This window comes from Rutilus rutilus, assembly GCF_951802725.1.
Source record: "Rutilus rutilus genome assembly, chromosome: 21".
Lineage (NCBI taxonomy): Eukaryota > Metazoa > Chordata > Actinopteri > Cypriniformes > Leuciscidae > Rutilus > Rutilus rutilus.
Window position 1 is genome coordinate 15,675,965 of NC_140226.1, and position 18,858 is coordinate 15,694,822.

General features: G+C 37.6%; 2 protein-coding genes across 3 annotated transcripts in view; one reads left to right on the forward strand and one right to left on the reverse strand.

Moving 5' to 3' along the window:
- Nucleotides 1–1,309: 1,309 nt before the first annotated feature.
- On the reverse strand, nucleotides 1,310–9,338 carry hhipl1 (HHIP-like 1). The gene is made up of 9 exons (XM_084393738.1): nucleotides 8,767–9,338; nucleotides 7,200–7,846; nucleotides 6,718–6,861; nucleotides 6,259–6,587; nucleotides 6,006–6,132; nucleotides 5,303–5,448; nucleotides 5,068–5,149; nucleotides 4,191–4,273; nucleotides 1,310–3,563 (listed from the first exon to the last, which is right to left on the reverse strand). The coding sequence occupies exons 1-9, from the start codon at nucleotides 9,055–9,057 to the stop codon at nucleotides 3,031–3,033; spliced, it is 2,382 nt and encodes a 793-aa protein (XP_084249864.1). The 5' UTR covers nucleotides 9,058–9,338; the 3' UTR covers nucleotides 1,310–3,030.
- A 3,473-nt stretch (nucleotides 9,339–12,811) lies between these two features.
- The window catches only part of ccdc85ca (coiled-coil domain containing 85C, a), a 42,112-nt gene continuing 36,065 nt past the window's right edge, over nucleotides 12,812–18,858 (forward strand). For both annotated transcript variants that reach the window (XM_084393954.1, XM_084393955.1), the window contains exon 1: nucleotides 12,812–13,796. In XM_084393954.1, the coding sequence (XP_084250080.1) occupies nucleotides 13,091–13,796 (706 nt within the window). In that variant the 5' untranslated portion in view covers nucleotides 12,812–13,090. The remainder of the gene's footprint in view (nucleotides 13,797–18,858) is intronic.

The window sequence follows — 18,858 nt, forward strand, 5'->3', positions numbered from 1 at the left end:
GGAAGACCTGCTTTGTAAATGATGTGTTTCTGGAGGCAGAGAGCTAAATTACTTTTCAAAGGGATGCCAATTTTGGAAGGGAAGCTGGCAGAGATGGCTGGCACTACCTACGTGATTGAATGCTCAGCATATCAATGACCTCGTTCAAAGCAGAGCTGGAATTCAACACACAAAGACATCATTGAAATGAGAACAATGTCATCTACCCACATTTGGATAACACAGCTTATTTAGTTTTGGATGTGGATTTAAGATGAATATATCACATTCAAATCCTGTAAAAAAAAAAAAAAAAAAAAACTTGATTAAAAAACTTCCCGAGCAATCTAAAAATAATGTTTAAATATAAATCATAAAAAGAAATGGCATTTTGCAGTACATCAATATTTAATGTTACGATTCCATGTTATTAGAAAATGTATAGGCTATAAAAAGTAAAAAATAGCCTATTAACTTTTACTGACACTTGCGGTTGTTGCTTTAAAACAGATTCATCCTTTGCTAACATTCTGCTTCGATTAATTGTGTTATTCTTATAATAGTTAGTTTCACTTCACAATAAAAACTTAACGTGATTGTAAAAGTTAGAAAAAAGAAAAGAAAGAAAAAACCCAATTAAGGCCCCAGCGAGGATCGAACTCGCGACCCCTGGTTTACAAGACCAGTGCTCTAACCACTGAGCTATGGAGCCATGTTGTTGTATGCTAACGTGCTAATGGCTAATATACGTTTTTGTACATGATTACGCATTATTACCACGAAAACAGTAAGACATATTATAGTATACCAGAAGATATTTCCCTTGCATTTATTTACACATCTATATATTTGAATCTCGTATTTAGCAACAAACTTTTAGCAAACCAATTCTAGCAACTATGTAAAATGCCCTTTGCTAGGCTACTAATTTAAAAAAAAAAAATTTGCTACAACTATTTTACGGAAAATGTTACTGTTTAGAGAATATATATAAAAAATAATCTGTATCTGTAAAAAAAGAGAGAAAATAGCGTTAACGTTAGGCTATCTCTAAAAGTACAACAAAACGTCTTGTTTGCCAGATGTTGTTGTTTCCTATTCACCATAGCCTGTAGCTGAAGTGTAAATTTGCAAAGTGATACAGATGGATAGTAGCTAATACCATACACTGAAAAATTATACAAATGAGCAGACTACCATATTAATATTTGTTCACCAAGGTACTTCAAAATATAGGCTACAACAAACGAGTGTCCAAAGACATTTTAAGATGTGCTACATGCTGGTTTTGTTTCTCATGTTTTGGGTTGGTTTAAAATAATCACAAAAATGGTATCATTCCAAATTTATTTGAATGAATAACGCTAAATGAACTGTTACAAATGTTATGCAATGATATAATTTATGGGACAACAAAACTTAATTGATTGATTCAGAGTCAGTAATACATCCACAGGTCTAATTTGAGCATAAAAATCATGAACATGAATGTTTCGTCTTGATTTAAACTAAACTCAAATATCACGTTTTACAGTTTTTCTCAGCCACTTTGAGACATTTCTTAAATCACAATTATCATAGCTACATGTTCAACCTCCACATCTCACGTGTGCACATCATAAATCAATTTCTCATTCTTTTGAACAACTTGCCAATTCTTTGGTACATTCATGCAAATGATTTTGTACAATTTCAAAATCAAAATCATTAGTGGATTTCACTAATGAAGACAAGTCTGTAACCAGTTCTGTAAAATACCTCAGAGGTGCATCTGATGAACCTTAAATTTAGTAGGCTATAAGCATATATAGACAGAGCACATCACAGTGTTACAATTTCTGAGAATGAAAGAACAAAGAAATGAACAGGGTCAACAGCCAGGTAAGGATGCATGATGGAAGGTTAGCGAGGCAAAACAGAGGTAGAAGAGGCAGAGGAGGCACATTTCTGATAAAATAAGGGCCACTGTAAAACGTTCTCAATCATGGCCTTACAATGGCCAAGGCAAGCAGAAGGATGGAGGCAAATGGTTGAGAGAACATTCAAATGTTTTGTGGACAGTAAATGTATGTAATCCAACAATGTGCACTGTACTGTAATATGGTATACTTGTCTTTTTCTTTTTTATATCACAATGACATTGCACTATGATTTGTTGACAGACCACAATCTAACTAAATCCTGTCAAAAATGGGATTTCTGCCAAAATACACTAATCTGTAAATTTGTACTGTTGAAATTGATATATGCCATATAGAAAAAGTTCAGCCTTGTGCACTGTTTTGTATAACCGTTTGCAAAACCGTTGCCATATTTTACATCAGGAAATACAGTCAGAGTACACTGTTATATTGACAACATGGCTAAGCAGTTTGACTAGCTTGTTTGTGAACAATGACACAGACTTGTCATTCTGATAGCAGTGATATGTTCATAGATATAAAAACTTTTGAGAGATGAACTAAGGCTTTTGCAGGAAATCCATTGTGTGGTGCTGTTTGCTGCACTTACTGGATTGCAATGTTAAAGGTTAGTTCACCAAGTAATGAAAATTCTGTCATTAATTACTTACCCTCGTGTCGTTCCAAAGCCGACTTTTGTTAATCTTCGGAACACAAATGAAGATCTTTTTGATGAAATCTGACAGCTTTCTGTCCCTCCATAGACGGCTGCGCAACTACCACTTTGACGCTTCAAAAAGTTCATAAAGAGATCGTAAAACTAATCATATGAATTGAGCCGTTCAGTCCAAAATTTCTGAAGAGACACAATCGCTTTATATGATGAACAAATCTGATTTAGCCTTAAATCTGTTCATCAAAAAGATCTTAATTTGTGTTCCGAAGATAAACGAAATCTTAGGGCTTTGAAATGACATGAGGGTGAGTCATTTTTTGGGTGAACTATTCCTTTAAGGATGATTCAAGAAATGGACCTAAAGTGACTGAGAAAAACTGTATTATAGTCCAAATGTCTTCTCTCTTGCAGTTGGAAAAGATCAGTTATGTGCTACAACTAAAAACAAAAAGGTTGTTTCTGAAACGTTTCAGATTATTCTAGGCCTGAATCTGAATTTCCACATATCACTCCTGCATCTTCATGGTGAGCGCAGTTGTGTGTGCCAACCCCAGCGTGCTGACAATCCAAGAGAGTTTCTTCAGTCCCCTCACACTGCACATCATCCAAAATAATCTTCAGGCTCGTCCCTTCCCCAAACTCAGCGTGCTTGGCAGCCTTAAGTGCATGGCGGAACCCGAGCTGCCGGCAGACCACAATGGCATTCTTGGTGTTCCAGAGATCATCACAAACGGTCCCCCATTCCCCATTAGCGTATACTTCCACCCTTCCCCGATCCATCCGGCCCTCTTCATCCCCGACTAATCTCACCACTCCGTTCTTGTGCTTGCCCTTCCTGCGTCTACCTTTCCTCCCTCTGGATGTCCTATTGGGCTTGGGTGTAGTTGGTGTGAATGGTGTGGTGGTGATCTGCCCATCCTGCTCATTTAAGATGTCCAGCAGCTCTTGAAACCAGCCTTTTGAGTCATCGACAGGAAGCTTTGTTGGAACATGGACTCCTATCAATGCTGTGAAAAGGGGGATTTATACAAAAATCAGTTACTCAATTATGTTGTTATAGAGTGCCGTAGAGTCCTAAAACCTGGAAAAAAGTTTCATTTTTATTTTTACTCTGGGTCTATTGTCCTGTTTTACGTATCTTGTAAAATTTGCTAAATAGGGCTTTCGGGGACATTAAACATCACACCGAACAGGAAAACTCTTCTACTCACTAGTCTACTTCCACAGCCTCATTGTGTTTATACTCAAGATCTTCAAAACTATTCTAACTCAAATTTTCCAAATTGCAGATATAAAATCAAAATTGAACGTTTTCGGAAGCTTAGTGGTGGTGAGGTTGAAGTTGCGCGTACATGGTGTAGTTCATTAGAGCCTAACTTTAATTTGGACTTCTTGCAATTGCATTTAGTGATGATTATCATGATGAACAAAACGTAAGAATCATAAACTTTTGTTGGTCGCTGAGCTTATTTTCTGGACTTTTAAGGGAACCAAGGTGATGACGATTCTGAGAGGCCTACTCTAAATGTGGTACTCTATTGAACATTTAATTAAAAAAAAGCATAATTTGATGGCAAAAACACAGTTTTGGATGTACGGATTGACTAGATCTCTTATGAAGTAAGCAAACTTACTTTCCTTTGGCTTGAATGGTATAAGACTGCTCTTAACACGAACTGAAAGTGGCTCATAATTACATTTTCCTGGAGGTGCACGCCTGTAATAAAGCAGGGAGAGCATTTGAATCTTTTAATGAATATTCTGGATTTAGTACAAGTTGAGATCAACAGTATTTGTGGCCTAATGTTGATTATCACAGAATTATGTCTCTTGTTTTCTTTAATAGAAGCAAAAATCCAGGTTACGGTAAGACACATGGAAGAAAACAGGGTCCAATTTCTGGAGGATTTATATCCCGAAATGTGAAGCTTTAAATTTTTATAAAAGCACTAAATTATTATGTTATTCTGTTAAAACTTGTATTATTTGAGCTGTAAAGTCTTTCTCATCATTTTTAAGGTTGTGTTAGACGTTAAGCTCCATCCACCATCTTGGAATAAACTTATTACTGAGCAAATTGCAATGCTTTCAGGAGCTCCCATGTCTTAACCTGTCTAGTTTACTGTCATAACAAATAAATGATTTGACTGAAAATCATGTTTTCAGTTGTCATAGTTGTCATAGTTGTAAAAGTGGATATAGCTTTACACAGAATTGACACACTAAAATCATGTTCACATGCATAATCTTGTGGCCATACTTTTAAAACAGAGAGTTTTTGAACATTTACGCATTGGCCTATATTCTCTGCCATTGTAAGTGTCTCACTGTAACTCTGATTTTTGTGTGTGAGAGAGAGAGAGAGGGAGAGAGAGGGAGGGAGAGAGAGAGATTACAGCAGCACATATTGGTGCCAACACAGCATTTTGAGAGTAAAGTCTGTTAAGAGGCAACACAAGCTGATCTTTGAACACAAGGGACTACATTATTATGAGTGATGAAAAAGAATACCTTGAAGGGTCAACAATCTTGTACACAACGCCTGTAGGAGATGTTGCACTTGGTATTTCGGTGGACATGAAATAGAGTTCACCTGGTCACAGATAACACAAGTTAAGTCACATGAAACACTGATCAAATTAACATTAAACTCTACATAGTTTTATTCCCGCTAGGAGGTGATAGCAACTAATTTATGCAGCATATAAAGTGTGTAAAAGGAACATGTCGCCTTTCTTGTACATACCTGCTTCATCCTCTGCAAACGAAATGATGTAAGGATAGTAATTGTTGATAAGCCCTGGAAATGAACAAGTCAGACCCTCACCCATGCAAATCTCACTGTATTCCCAATTGTGAGTGTGTCTGTTTTCCTTTAAACTCATCAGGCGTCTGGAAATTCACAGAGGTCACATTTAAAAACAATGTTTGTCATTGTCAACAGCATATACATTACCATTCAAATGATTTTAATTTTAATGCTTTGGAAAAAAGTCCCATGCTCAGGCATTGTTGCATTTGCATTTGTTTGATCAAAAATACAGTAAACGCAGTAATTTTGAGAATTATTATTACACTATGAAATAACTGTTTTGTATTTGAATATATACTGGGAAAATGCAATTTATTACTGTGATGGTTAAGCTTTTTCAGCATCATTACTCCAATCTTCAGTATCATATGATCCTTTCGAAATCATTCTAATATGATGATTTGGTGCTCGAGAAACATTTCTTATCATTATCAATGCTGAAAACAGCTGTGCTGCTTAATATTTTTGTGGAAACCATGGCATTTTTTACTTTGATAAATACAAAGTTCAAACTGCATTTATTTTAAATAGAAATATTTTGTAACATTTTATCAATGTCTTCACCGTCACTTTAATACACTCTTTCTGAATGAAAGCATTCATTTATTTATTTTTCTATAAAAAAATCATTACTTACCCACTCATGAAGTCTCCAAATATGTACATGCCATTTAAATTAGGATTTTCACAGCCTCTGTAAACATATCCACCTGTGACCGATTTACCCATTTTGTGGGGATATGCGTAAATCGGAAGAACATCATCTAGAAGTAAAATAATTTGGCGTAAAAAGACTTTATAGGTTGAAAAAGACACTAATTCGTCCATTCATCCAATAAAGAATAATTCAAAATCCAAACGTTAAGAATTGAGAGTAAATGTATTCCCACCTAAGGAGCTGTTGGCACAGAGTTTTTTGTCGTAACAAGAGAAGCCCTCTTTTGCTCTCCAGCCATAATTCCGGCCCTTCTCCACAATGTCTACTTCCTCATACTTATTCTGGCCCACGTCTCCACAGAAAATTCGTCCTTTTCCTTCCTTGGTGTTCGGATCTCCTCTGTCTACAGAGCATCTCCACATGTTCCTCACACCGTAGGCATACACTTCTGGACGAGCGTTGGGTTCACGTATGAATGGATTGTCCGGTGGAATTCTGTACAGCGGCCCCCTCTCGTTGTCATCTACATCAATGCGAAGAGCCTTTCCCAAAAGGGCAGATCTAGCAGTGACATCCAGATAAGAGATGGAAAATGATCACAACCAATCTGTCCTTCTTGTACCAAACTGAAATTAGCTTCTTGTACAAAATATTCAAATAATATCAGAGTTGACTCATCATCTAAACTTACTTGTTCTGTGCATTTCCAAATTTCCCAAATGGATCTCCTGCCATTCCACCATCTCCAGTGAAGATGTATAAGTATCCATCATCGGCGAAGAGTAGCTGCCCACCATTGTGATTAGAAGCAGGTTCATCGATCTCTAAAATGATTCTGAGGGGACATGAAGATACTGTATGTGGAGTACTGGACGCTCTAAACCCAAGTGAAATTATTGAAAGCATACACTCTGAAAATAAAGGTTCTTTATTGGCATTGATGGTTCCATGAAGAACCTTTAACAACCATGGAACCTTTCCATTGCTCAAAAGGTACTTTAAATTGGAAAAAGTTTCTTCAGATTATTAAATTATTTTTCACAATAAGAAAAAAAAGTGTTCTTTTAAGAACTGTTCACAGAACGGTTCTTTGAGGAACCCAAAATTGTTCTGTTGCACCGAAACGAAAACCCCCTTTTGGAACCTTTAATTTAAAGAAAAGCAGCTGCTCACCTCTCTGAACCGTGGTCAACCACGTTCATATCCGAAGAAGAGATACGGAACTCACTGATACGGATTCTCTCATCAAAGCCCACCTCAACAGAGTAGTATACATACAGCTTCCCATTGTATTTAAAACGGGGGTGGAAGGTGAGTCCCAAAAATCCTCTTTCATCACCTTCCCATGGAGATGTCAACACCGCTTTTGTGATGTTTAGAAATGGATTTTCAAGCTTTGATCGGTCTGGAAGGTATACCCAGACCAGGCCAACTTGTTCAGCAACGAAAAACCTGTGCGTGCCATCATTGGCGTGAACCATGGCGAGAGGATTTCTGAGTCCATTGGCAACCTCCTCCAAACATAGCTGCAAGCAACCCTGAGAGTCCGCTACAGTGCGGCCCAGATTTTTGGTCAAGCGTTCATTGCTCAGAATATGAGGATAGCAGTAATCTGGGTCATCCAGCTCTAGGTACTGACAAAGCCTGCGCTGGTCATGCTCAAGTTCTGGAAGACGTGGATCGTCAGACAACAAGGTAAGAAAGGATCTGCACTTGGAATGGAATTGAGAGCAATAGTCGGGGCAGAGTCCAGGTATGGTCCGTAAAGGCGTGTTGGGGTCTTCGGCATCAAAAAGATGAGCAGCATATGGAGAGCATTCCTGAGGAAGAGAAACAGGAAAAGTGGGGGGATGTAACTGAATCGTGACGGCCTCAAGCAATGCATTGGAATAATCATGTCCGCTTTCCCACATTCAACACTCTGTGAAAACCACAAGTACTTAAACCTCAATGTAGTGTTTACAGTGGCCCACACTGCACTGGGGAAAAAGCAATCCATAAAGTTATTACGTGACCCCTTGACGTGTAACTTACTTCTGAACCTAAAAGTTTAAAATAGGCAGCTATATTTAGCAATAGGTTTCTAATTTGGCGTGAATGGTTGCTAGGGTCTTGCTAGGGTGTTCTGGCTGGTTGCTATAGCATGCCAGGGAGTTTTGAAGAAATTAATACTTTTATTCTGCAGGGATGCATTAATCTGATCAAAAGTGACATTTATGTTAGCCTATATGATTATATATGATATATGATTTCTATTTCAAATAAATGCTATTCTTTTGAAATGTTCGACTCATCTGATTACCTTTGTATGTGTTTATTTTGCTATATTGTATTTCATACTTGTTTACGTGTTGTTGTTTTTTGTTTGTAACATAGTCTATGCATTTTTTATATAATTTTATTTGGTGTTTTATGTGGTTTTATTTTAGTCATGCTCTTTGTGTGTTCATTTACACGACTGTGCAGTGTGCATGTATCATGTAACTATTTGCAAGGTTAAGTTTGTTACTATTGGCAAAAAAGAGATTCCTCTAATGACGTCATTTGGCCCCAACCAACTATGTTTCAAATCATTGGCAACTCAGACAGAGAGCTAGACATCATCATCGTTTAGTACAATTTATGGCTGCAAATTGCGGTACGTGTCGAGAGGCAAACAAACAATGGTTCGAGTACATTTATAAAGCCACAAACTAAACAAAAAATATCGTTTCATAATTGTGCGGTCAAACAAACTTACCTGACAAAGCATATCCTGAACGTACTCGGCACAGTTCGAATATCCATAATAATCGTAGTTATCCATTATCCGATAGTATTTTGCCTTCAGCTCTTGGTCCTTGGCATAGTCACAGCAGCCGAAGTATTTATACATTTGACAGAACTGAAGCTCTTGTTGAGGCTGAAAGGGGGGTTTAAAATCCAAACACTGTGGATGCAGGAACGCAGGTGCGACCCAAAACGCCAACAAATAAAACAAAATACACGGCGATTGCCATATACGGCCGAAAACATCGCAAAAGTACCACATAGCGCTCAAATCCTGGTGCGCTACTTCAGATACATGGAAGTAAAAGTTATGCAATGGCGAGGATACTCGACGTGTGTCCTCACTGACTTATGTAGCCTAGTCGTGCACTTTGCCCTGAATTTAATCATCAACCATTTCCAAACAAATTCACGAATTATTTACTGTGTAGCGAATCGCAAATCATTTGGATCTCTATCATATCCCATCTCCTTGTTTGAGTTGAGACGTGTCTTAATCCTGAGCAGTTGTGAAACACACACAGTTCCGAACAGCAATTCTCCGACTGTAATTCATGTCTGTTATGCTGCAGTTATAGAAACGATAAAAAAAGACTCATTATCACAGGTTAAGTGTTTAATTTAACCCTTTAATCCACCTTTCAGCTTTAAAACATGCTTATAGGTATAATGTTAACGCATGGCTTTTGCTGATTTTAGGAGAATTTCATGTTTCAAAAATCCTAAACGTGGGTCTCGGAGACCACAGGTTGTAATGTATGACCTTTGTAAAGCTGTGTGTGTATGTTTTCTTTCTGGAGTAAAATTGAAATCTCTATTTTGTATAACAATCAGTGAACAAAATAACAAAAGTGCATGTCTGCACATACAGTTTTTATTAGGTCAGATTACCACATTAACCATTTGAAGAGAAAAATAATGGGTAAGTTTATTATTATTATCATCATAGTAATTTTATACAGAACCCAAACAGAAAGTCAACTTCAACAGAGGCTTAAAGTGAGAGCACTGGCTTTGAATGTACGAAAACGAAACAATAATCTTTGTTCCATCTGTTCTGTTATGCAATCACAGTCATATTTCAAACACTTGGATATCCTCACTTTGTGCTGTTTATTTTAACTGATGTTATGTTGAAACTGGCTTTACTTCTGTTTGGTGTATCAAAATCCCTATGTGCAAAAATAATAATAGCCTAATTTAAAAAATGAAACAATTTAAAGGTAGGGTAGGCAATTTCGGAGAGGCTAACAATAGCAAACTAGCATTGAAAGCATAAGATCCCACCCTCCCTTTAGAGCGTCTCCAAAACCTCATCTCCTTCAAAGCACATGACCGTACACAGTAGAGTTTGCTAAGCGCCACGAGAGACGGTGTTAAAACTACCTCATGTCTCAAAGCACATAACATTAAAATAATAATGTGTAAACAACTTACAGAGCTCTTACTTGCACCTGACTGCTGCAGATTCATTTTGGCACTGATAGTGTTGACATAGAAACGCATGAATCTGAGACTGGGGACATGAACAGCTATGGGTACAGGAACGTCACGGGTTGCCATCTCGTACGGTTATGACATTAGGTGAACATTACCTTCCCTCACATCCTAAGGGGGTGGAGCTAAGACGTGAGGAAAGGAAACGAGGATGCACACCCCTGTGAGTCTATACTCTGCAGCCTCATGGAACGCACTGATGACGTGTGATGTCTGCTACTATTGACAGGCAAGTAGAACATCGACCGACCAACATTTTTTGGCCCTGAGACTTCCACAGAAGATACAGTATATGTATTTTATTTATTTATTTAGACCACTTCTATTACTGATTACAGAAATTAGTATTATCAGGATACTGATGAGTTTCAGTAGTGTTTTTTTTTTTTTTTACATAGGCTACCTTTAATCTCCCAGTTATCAAATATTAGCCCATTGTTCTAAGTTGTGACCTTCAGAAAGGTGATTATAATCCAGGATAGTAACATGTCTGTTTTAAGTCAATGTGTCCCTAGCAAGTATGCATAGTCGAATTAAAGCAAATCTATTTACAAATGGCAGGACTGCACAGTGTGTCAAGCTGCTGCATACTTTCTAATGGCTGTTAATGTGCAGCATTCTTAGCTTATTTGGGTGATGGAGAGAATCGGACTATATAAGCTAGTATTCCCATTTCTAAAGAATATAGATAGGTCCACGGTTTATTTATTGCAACGTTTTCTGCAAACTCTTTGCAATCTCTGGGTCAGTTCAAGCCATTATATTTTTTTAAGGTCACACAGCATTTATTAAGTTATTCCAGCTTAATATTTTTTCCTTGTAATCATGTTGATCCCATGCCACAATTCAGATGAGCAACGTTGAGTCATTGTAGTCACTAGATGGCGGTGTGTTCACACCACAACCCTAAGAAGAGTCCTATTTCAATACCCACGCCTATTAAGGGAGCTCATGAGATCATTTGATATTGAAATGTTTTTGTTCATTCATTCATTCATTCACATTACATGATGTATTAACATATGAATAGGCAATTTGCCGATGTTGCTCTAGTCTTTAAAATCCACTGCAATGTTCATGCTATAATTCTTCATTGTTTCAATATAGGTCAGAAATTTTAGTAGAACGTTATTATTAACTAAATTAAGCCCCGTCTGAATGCTCACAAAAAAGCTTGGTGGCTATTTTTGTAACTACATTCACATGGAAATTATGAACTTCTTTTGGGAACAGAACTGCACTGATTCCCTATTGGCTGAAACATGCCTACCACTCTTTTGCTTGTGTTTAGCCCTATCATTTGTCATTCACACATCTCAAGTGGTGTAATCAGGCACTTTGTAGTGCTATAAATGCCACTACATTGTTGGTTTTATATACTTAACGTGTTGCTGACGTTGCCAAGTTGAGTATTTCTTTTAAGCTTTTTATCTCAACTCTTTATCTAAACGATGTAAAGTGTTTCAATTAATCATGGTCCTGTAAAGCCTGTCAGCAAATGTCTAAACTACATGGGCAATTTGGCTTAAAAAACTGTACAATGTTTTTACACAGGTGTACATTAGACATCTAAAACAGTAGACAGGGTAGTGATTGGCTTGGATTGTATGTGTCGAGGGGCCAGGGGCCCTAATTTTCAGCTCATTTGAATTAAATCAGGAATCATATCATGAAACTCAATTCTGAATCCCTGCTGGATGAATTAGTGAGTAGGCCTACTATACACAAATATTAAGCCTTTTAGATTTACGCATTTCAATTAATAGTAAAATTCCAGCAAATTGAATTGAATAATCCTTATAAATTATTCATATTTTGAATTAAAAATTTTAAAAAGAAGAAAAACTAGCACTTAAAAAAATATAAATATTAATGGAGCAAGGGAATGGACCATTAAGTTTATGTGATAGGCCTACTTCATAAATAAAAGAAAAAAGAAAATGTGTTTAAATTTAAGTTTAAGATAATTTAAATGTAGTCCTATATGCTATTTTTAATTCAATGGCCATTAAGCATTCTTTGTGTCTTTCTTATTCCAGTTATTTACTACAAATTGTCATTAGCCTAATTATTGCCAAGATTGTGCCTAAAACTGGGTGAAACTTTCCAACTCTTTTAAAACTCATTTCATTTTCAGAAACCCTTTAACTTTCTTTCTTTCTTTCTTTCTTTCTTTCTTTCTTTCTTTCTTTCTTTCTTTCTTTCTTTCTTTCTTTCTTTCTTTCTTTCTTTCTTTCTTTCTTATCATATTTAGTCCAGTCTTTGTCTGTAATCCCAGGCTTGGGTTCCCTTTCCATTATCTCTATATTTTAGACCGTTTTTTTTTTTTTAAATACATTTATATATAAATATATACATATTAACCTATACATATAGGCCTATGTTCGACTTTCTGAGACGTCAAGCGCCCCCTATAGGACATTAACATTAGCATGCAGTGCAACGCGCGCGTCGCGTACAGCGCTGACGTCACTGAACGCTGAGCTGAGCTGAAGCGCATTTTCTCACCATTCATCTGTCTCGCGGCCGGAGAGTCTCATCATCACTGTCAGAAACAGGAGATTCCAGCTCAAACAAATATGAAATAACGACATAAAAGGAATTCGTATAAAGACGGCTTAGTGTTTACTTATCTAGGTCAGTTACGTGAGTTTTTCTTTTTCTCGTTCGTTTCATCTCTCGAATAACTGGATTAATTTTAATAATGAGTTTAATATTGCTCGCTACATTTTCGCGAAGGAATGATTAGAAAATCGTGACCAGATTTCTCTCGTCAGACCACTTTTAACGACAGGAATATGGCAAAAAATATTATAGACGTACCTAGGGATGATTTAAGTAAGGTATCCGATGAAGAACTGATTAAATGTAGCAGAGAGGAGCTGGTTAGGAAACTCCGAAAAGTGGATAGTGAAAAGATGAACTTAATGGTGGAGCACGGGAACATGATGAAGGACGTCAACCGGAGATTACAAGTGCATCTTCACGAAATACGGAGCTTGAAGGAGATAAACCAGAAACTGCAAGAAGACAACCAGGAGCTCAGAGAACTGTGCTGTTTCTTGGATGATGATCGGCAGAAAGGGAAGAAGCTGTCCAGGGAATGGCAGAGATTTGGCAGGTACACTGCCAGTGTTATGTGGAAGGAGGTTGGCATATTCCAGCAAAAACTGAAAGACCTAGAGAGCAACCAGGAGAGTGTGATGAGAGAGAATGTGGAGCTCAAGGAGATCGTCCTCATGTTGGATGATGAGAGGAATGGAGCTGGATCCAGGAGCTCCATAGACAGCCAATCCAGTCTTACCAATCTGAACGGAAGTTCTGCCACTGTGAGGGATGTTGGAGACGGGAGCAGCACCTCCAGCACGGGCAGTGCTGGAAGCCCAGATCACCACCACAGTCATATTCACAAGCCTTCAGAGGGAAAGATAGTGTCTATCAGAAGGTCTATGGACGATCTATCAACCAACCATCTTCTCAGAAGCATACCGAATGGGCTCAGTGGTGAGTTTGGGCTTTTAAATTGAGGGTTTTGTGGAAAACATCCCATGTCTTTGCCAAATGTTGGTGTTTTAGCAGTTCCTTTACATGAAGAACATGTAATATTTAATGGAGAGTTGATGTGCAGGTCAGGAATATGGGTCGACTCTTGAGCATGTAGATGGTGCACTTTCAACATTGAAAGTCTTATGCAATTGTCTGCACTAGCATCCAAATATAGCAAAGGATACTCACCGTTGAGTAAAATGCAGTCATTGAGACTTCTAAAGGGTTTCCAGGGAAACACAGGATCACTGGGACTTAAGGCCTTAGGTTTACCTCGCGTATGTGACAGTATTAACACATGACCAACAACTTATCCAAATAGGCTGGAACTACAGATGCTACGGTATTGCAGTAATTGTCTCAGCCTGTGAAGTCAGAACTAATGAGGATTTAATGCTGTCTTAGCCTTATGGCTTTGGTATGCTGTCAGGTCTGTCACAGATCATCAGACACTTCATTCAGACACTTTCATTCTTTCAAATCTTTCAAACTATATTGTGGTGGAAAAATTATATACACTACTGTTCAGAAGTTTGGAGTCGGCAAGAATTTTTAAATGTTTTTTTTATTGAAGTCTCTCATGCTCACCAAGAAACATTTCTTATTATTATCAATGTTGAAAACTATTGTGGTGCTTAGTATTTTTCTGGAAACTGTCATACAGTTTTTTCAGGGTTCTTTGAAAAATAGAAAGTTCAAAAGAACTGCATTTGAATGTAACATTATAAATGTCTTCACTGTCACTTTTTAAAGCGTCTTTGCTGAATAAATGTATTTTTTTTTTTTTTATCTTACTGACCCCAAACTTTTGAACCATAGTATATAAATCAAATAATATGTAATGTACATTTTCAGAGGGTATTATAGATTTATTTTCTTTCTATTTGTACCTTTAGTGCTGCTAACCTGTGACCATAGAGGGTGTGTATCTGCTATTACGTCATGTACTTTTATGTGTTTACTTTTGATTTGCATACAGATACCAAATTATCTGATGTCACAACGTCACATTTGACTGCTTGGTCATACCTACAGTATATTAGTTGCATTGTTTTTAGTTTCATCCTTTGATGCTCATTCCACATGTTCCAGTGCAGCTTGTTTTATTCATTTTAATTCACAACTACTTGTTCCCCCGTTCCACTTTTTATTTCCACAATCTTCTCAAAAAGTTGTACACTTATACGAGCTTTATATTTGTTATCTGCATCGCATTTATCAATTTTAGCAGATGCTTATGCAACATAAATTAAGAATGCTACAGTGCAATTTAATACAAAATTATCTGAATGGTACAAGCTATGTGCTTTGGGCATAACTTGCAAATTTTGTATAATATATGCAATATGTGCATGTTCATGCAGCAGGTCTATTCAGCCTGCAAGATTCACAAGACTAACAGTAGGGTTCTCAACTTGTTCCCGCTACATGACTGGTGATTTATGACAACCTCACCACCTCTAGTGCGGCACGTAACTGTAGCAGAAAGAAATGCCTGTTATTTACTGCTGATAGTGTCAGCTGGAAGCGTCTGGCATCGGTGAAGATGTGGCTTTTATGCTTAGACATTCTCAAAAGTGGTATGTGAGTAAATATTTCAAATGAAGTATTTTTAATATCCAATGGATTCCTCTTTGCTATTTATTTCATACTTCCGCATGCTATTTGATGCGATTATACCTTTGCTCGCACTTTTCTTCAGGTTCCTGTCATTGGCTAGTGAGCAGTATAGTGCCGTTTGACCTACGCCTGCCAGGATGTTTTCATCTTATTGTTCAGTGATTCTTAGTTTGTCTGCTGAGCCGCAACTCCACCTCCCACCTTCCTCCTATCATGACATGCCATAGCATCCGTGCTGTCAGTCACGTGTATGAATCACAAGTCGTTTAGACAGATTAGTCTTTTTGGGTTTTCTTTAGCGTTTTAGTACGTTGTCTACTTGAGTATTTATGGACGTTTGTTTCCACCTCAGAGTGAAAAAAAAAAAATATCACAATGTAACTATATCTTGCAGTTGCATGTGACTATTTCTTGTTTTAAACTTTATCTCATAGTTACCTTTTTAATTTTTACTCTGAAGTGAAAACAGACTTACAATAGAATTATTATTTCTACTTAAAAAAAAGAAGTATCATAGGTGTGCAAGTGGCGTTTCCATATGATTTGAATTTAGATTACTTTGTTTAATTATGTTATGCACAAACACATACATTCCATAGCTGAGTTTGCAGAGCAACCCCTAAGATTGGAGATTAATTAACATATTTGTCCTTCTAAAAATAATTAGTGGCATTTACTAAGCTTAAAAGCTACTCAGAACACCTTAGCAGCCGCATAGCAACATCATGTCGGCTAGTTATGCATAGACTAGCAGAATCCATTTTTCTCAAGAAAATGTTGAAAAAATTCCGTGATCCTTTCCAAACTGTGACGCATTCTCAGAACTGTAGTAGTGTTGTATGTAAGCCTGTGTTCAGTCAGGGAGAGAGATTAGGCTGGCCGGCGTTCTCTTTCCCAGGCCTGACCCCCCAATGAGTTAATCTGACCCACAGGTTGCGGTTCTCCTTGTTTACAAAACTCAAAACAACCAACTTGGACTGCCAACCAACCAGGAGAACATTTCTCCTCCATCCTCTCCATACCGCACTGACAAAATGAGAAGAGTTCCGATTCTTTCTGACGTGGCTTGCATTAAAACGAAAGAGCTACTTCTTTACTGCATAGTATCAAATCAAAAGATGCATGTTATTTTGTATACTTGTATTGTTCCAAACTTGTCTGATTTTCTTTCTTCTGTGGAAGACAAAATAAGATATTTTAACAGTTTTGGTTACCATTGACTTGACAAAAAAAGACTTTAAGAAATATCTTCTTTTATGTTTATTGCACAGAAGAAAGTCAAACAGGTTTGGAAAAACATATGTGTGAGTAAATGTAAAAAAAAGAATATATTTTTAATTTAGTTGAACTATCTCTTTAAGTGTAATCCACTATATTACTTTATTTTTTTGAGTTAGAATCATTTTATGGTTAAGCCATCCCGAGACCTGACTTTGAGGTATGTATCTGTCCTTTTGAGGTAAAAGTGTCTCTGTCCTGCTTTGAAAAGACTCCGGCCCCCCAGCAAGCCACCAATGGACTGAAAGTTTAGTGGCTGGGGTCGAGATTCTGTTTCAGAGTTCAGATAACACTCCTCCCTGACTCTTCCCACGGCTGAAGTGAAAAGGCCTTCAGTTGCCCCCATTCAAGACCCTCCATCAAACCTTTAGAGCCCTTCTGCGCCACTCAAAGGTACAGATGTCTGGCTTGTCATAAAACAGATCCCAATTTACGAGTGAAGCTTTCAGTGTGGAGGTCACCCCTTTGAAAAAAACCCAATTGTGTTTGATTGAAGTTGAATTAGATTTAAAAGCATTGTTTTATTATTCATTGGCATTACATTCTAAATTCAGTTAGCTCACAGTTCTTTACCAATGATGGGAACTCATGAATTCCCTCAAGTAATCTGTGAAATAGTTGAATTGTTCTCCTGGGAACGGCAAATGTAGGATAACGCGGCTGCACCTTTTAATTCCCCATGTCAGTTCTTGTTCAGTCATACTTTCAGGTGGTAACCAAACAGTAAAGATCACATTTTTATCAGTCGAGTGACCGTCTTGTGCTGTTGGTGCAAGGCATTGTTCTTTTAAAAACAAACAGTGATGGAGTGCACCTCCCCAACTGCTCAGACTTGTCAGCGGGAGTCTTTGGTTCTGCTGAATCTGAAGTTTACCGTGTTATTGCTTGTTCCCTGCCGCTCGTCTTTGCCTCATAAAGAAAATAATAATCTTCGGAAGCATGCAAAGTCCCTGTGAGGCGGTTTTTCCAGAGTGAGCTTTAAATGGGCCTGTAATTGGGCTGTCCCACTTCAGTCCGCTGACATTTACAAAATGGTCTCCTGGGACCAGCAGCTCTGATAGTGCTAGTGATGATTATGGCTGAGAGGAAGATGGTGTTTAGTTTTGTCTTTTAAAGAAGTATTATGGGTTCATTTTTACATTACTAGCCTACGTATATGCCCGGTTTCACAATCAAGGCGTAAGACATAGTCCCTAAAATGCTTGTTTGAGCTGTTTCAACTGAAAACAACTTGCAGTGACATATCTTAAAATATATAAGTGCCATTGTTTTGTCTCAAGATGCACACCAGTGATCTTTTTTTTCTTCTAAGGCACGTTTATAAAAGCTACTTAAATGTCCTAATTGAACTAAGGCCTTCTCGTAAAGTACGTATTGTTTTTTTAGTAAGCCTGCCCCAGAGTTTTTTATACAATGTTTCGTTGTCGCTGATGTGGTGTGATTTGTATATTGATTGATTTGTATTGAGCTCTGAGTCGTGCTATGATAATGATCAGAAAGCATTGGCCATGTCTAAGTGTGAATAGGAAGGAAGAAAAAGTGCAAAAGAGTCTTATTTTCTCTCACAGAACCTCATCGATCATCTTTACATGTGAAAAATCCTCTCAATACTCCTTAATCAGATTCTAAAGTTAATTAATATAATCACCTAACTCCAGTCTTTAGCACATTGCCAATGTTTAAAGCTGACTGGTTGTTCCTGGAAAGAACCGTCTGTTCGAAATGAAACTAAAAACGTTAGAGATTACTGGAGAGTTTTAGAATAATCTTTTAGAGAATTACTTTTCAGGAAAGACAGAAGTCCGTTGATGGATGTAGAATTTTCTCTCAATAGAAACCTAGGCTTCATTGTGTTTTTTACAATAGTTCTACCAGAAAGACTCGGGAGATAGAATGATGTAAACAAAGCATTCATTTATTGACAGCCCAGCAAGCAATTATTTATAAAGTTCGTTGGCGTTGGCCTCGTCCATAGTGCATAATCCAAGGGTAGCGGATCTGCATTTCCTGCCTGAAGATGAAGGCAGGGGCGCAGCCGGGAGGTATGGACAGGACCATCCTGGTGGTGGTGGGGAGGATGGAGGTAATTGTTTGTGTCAGCGTCTGCGAACTCAAACATGTG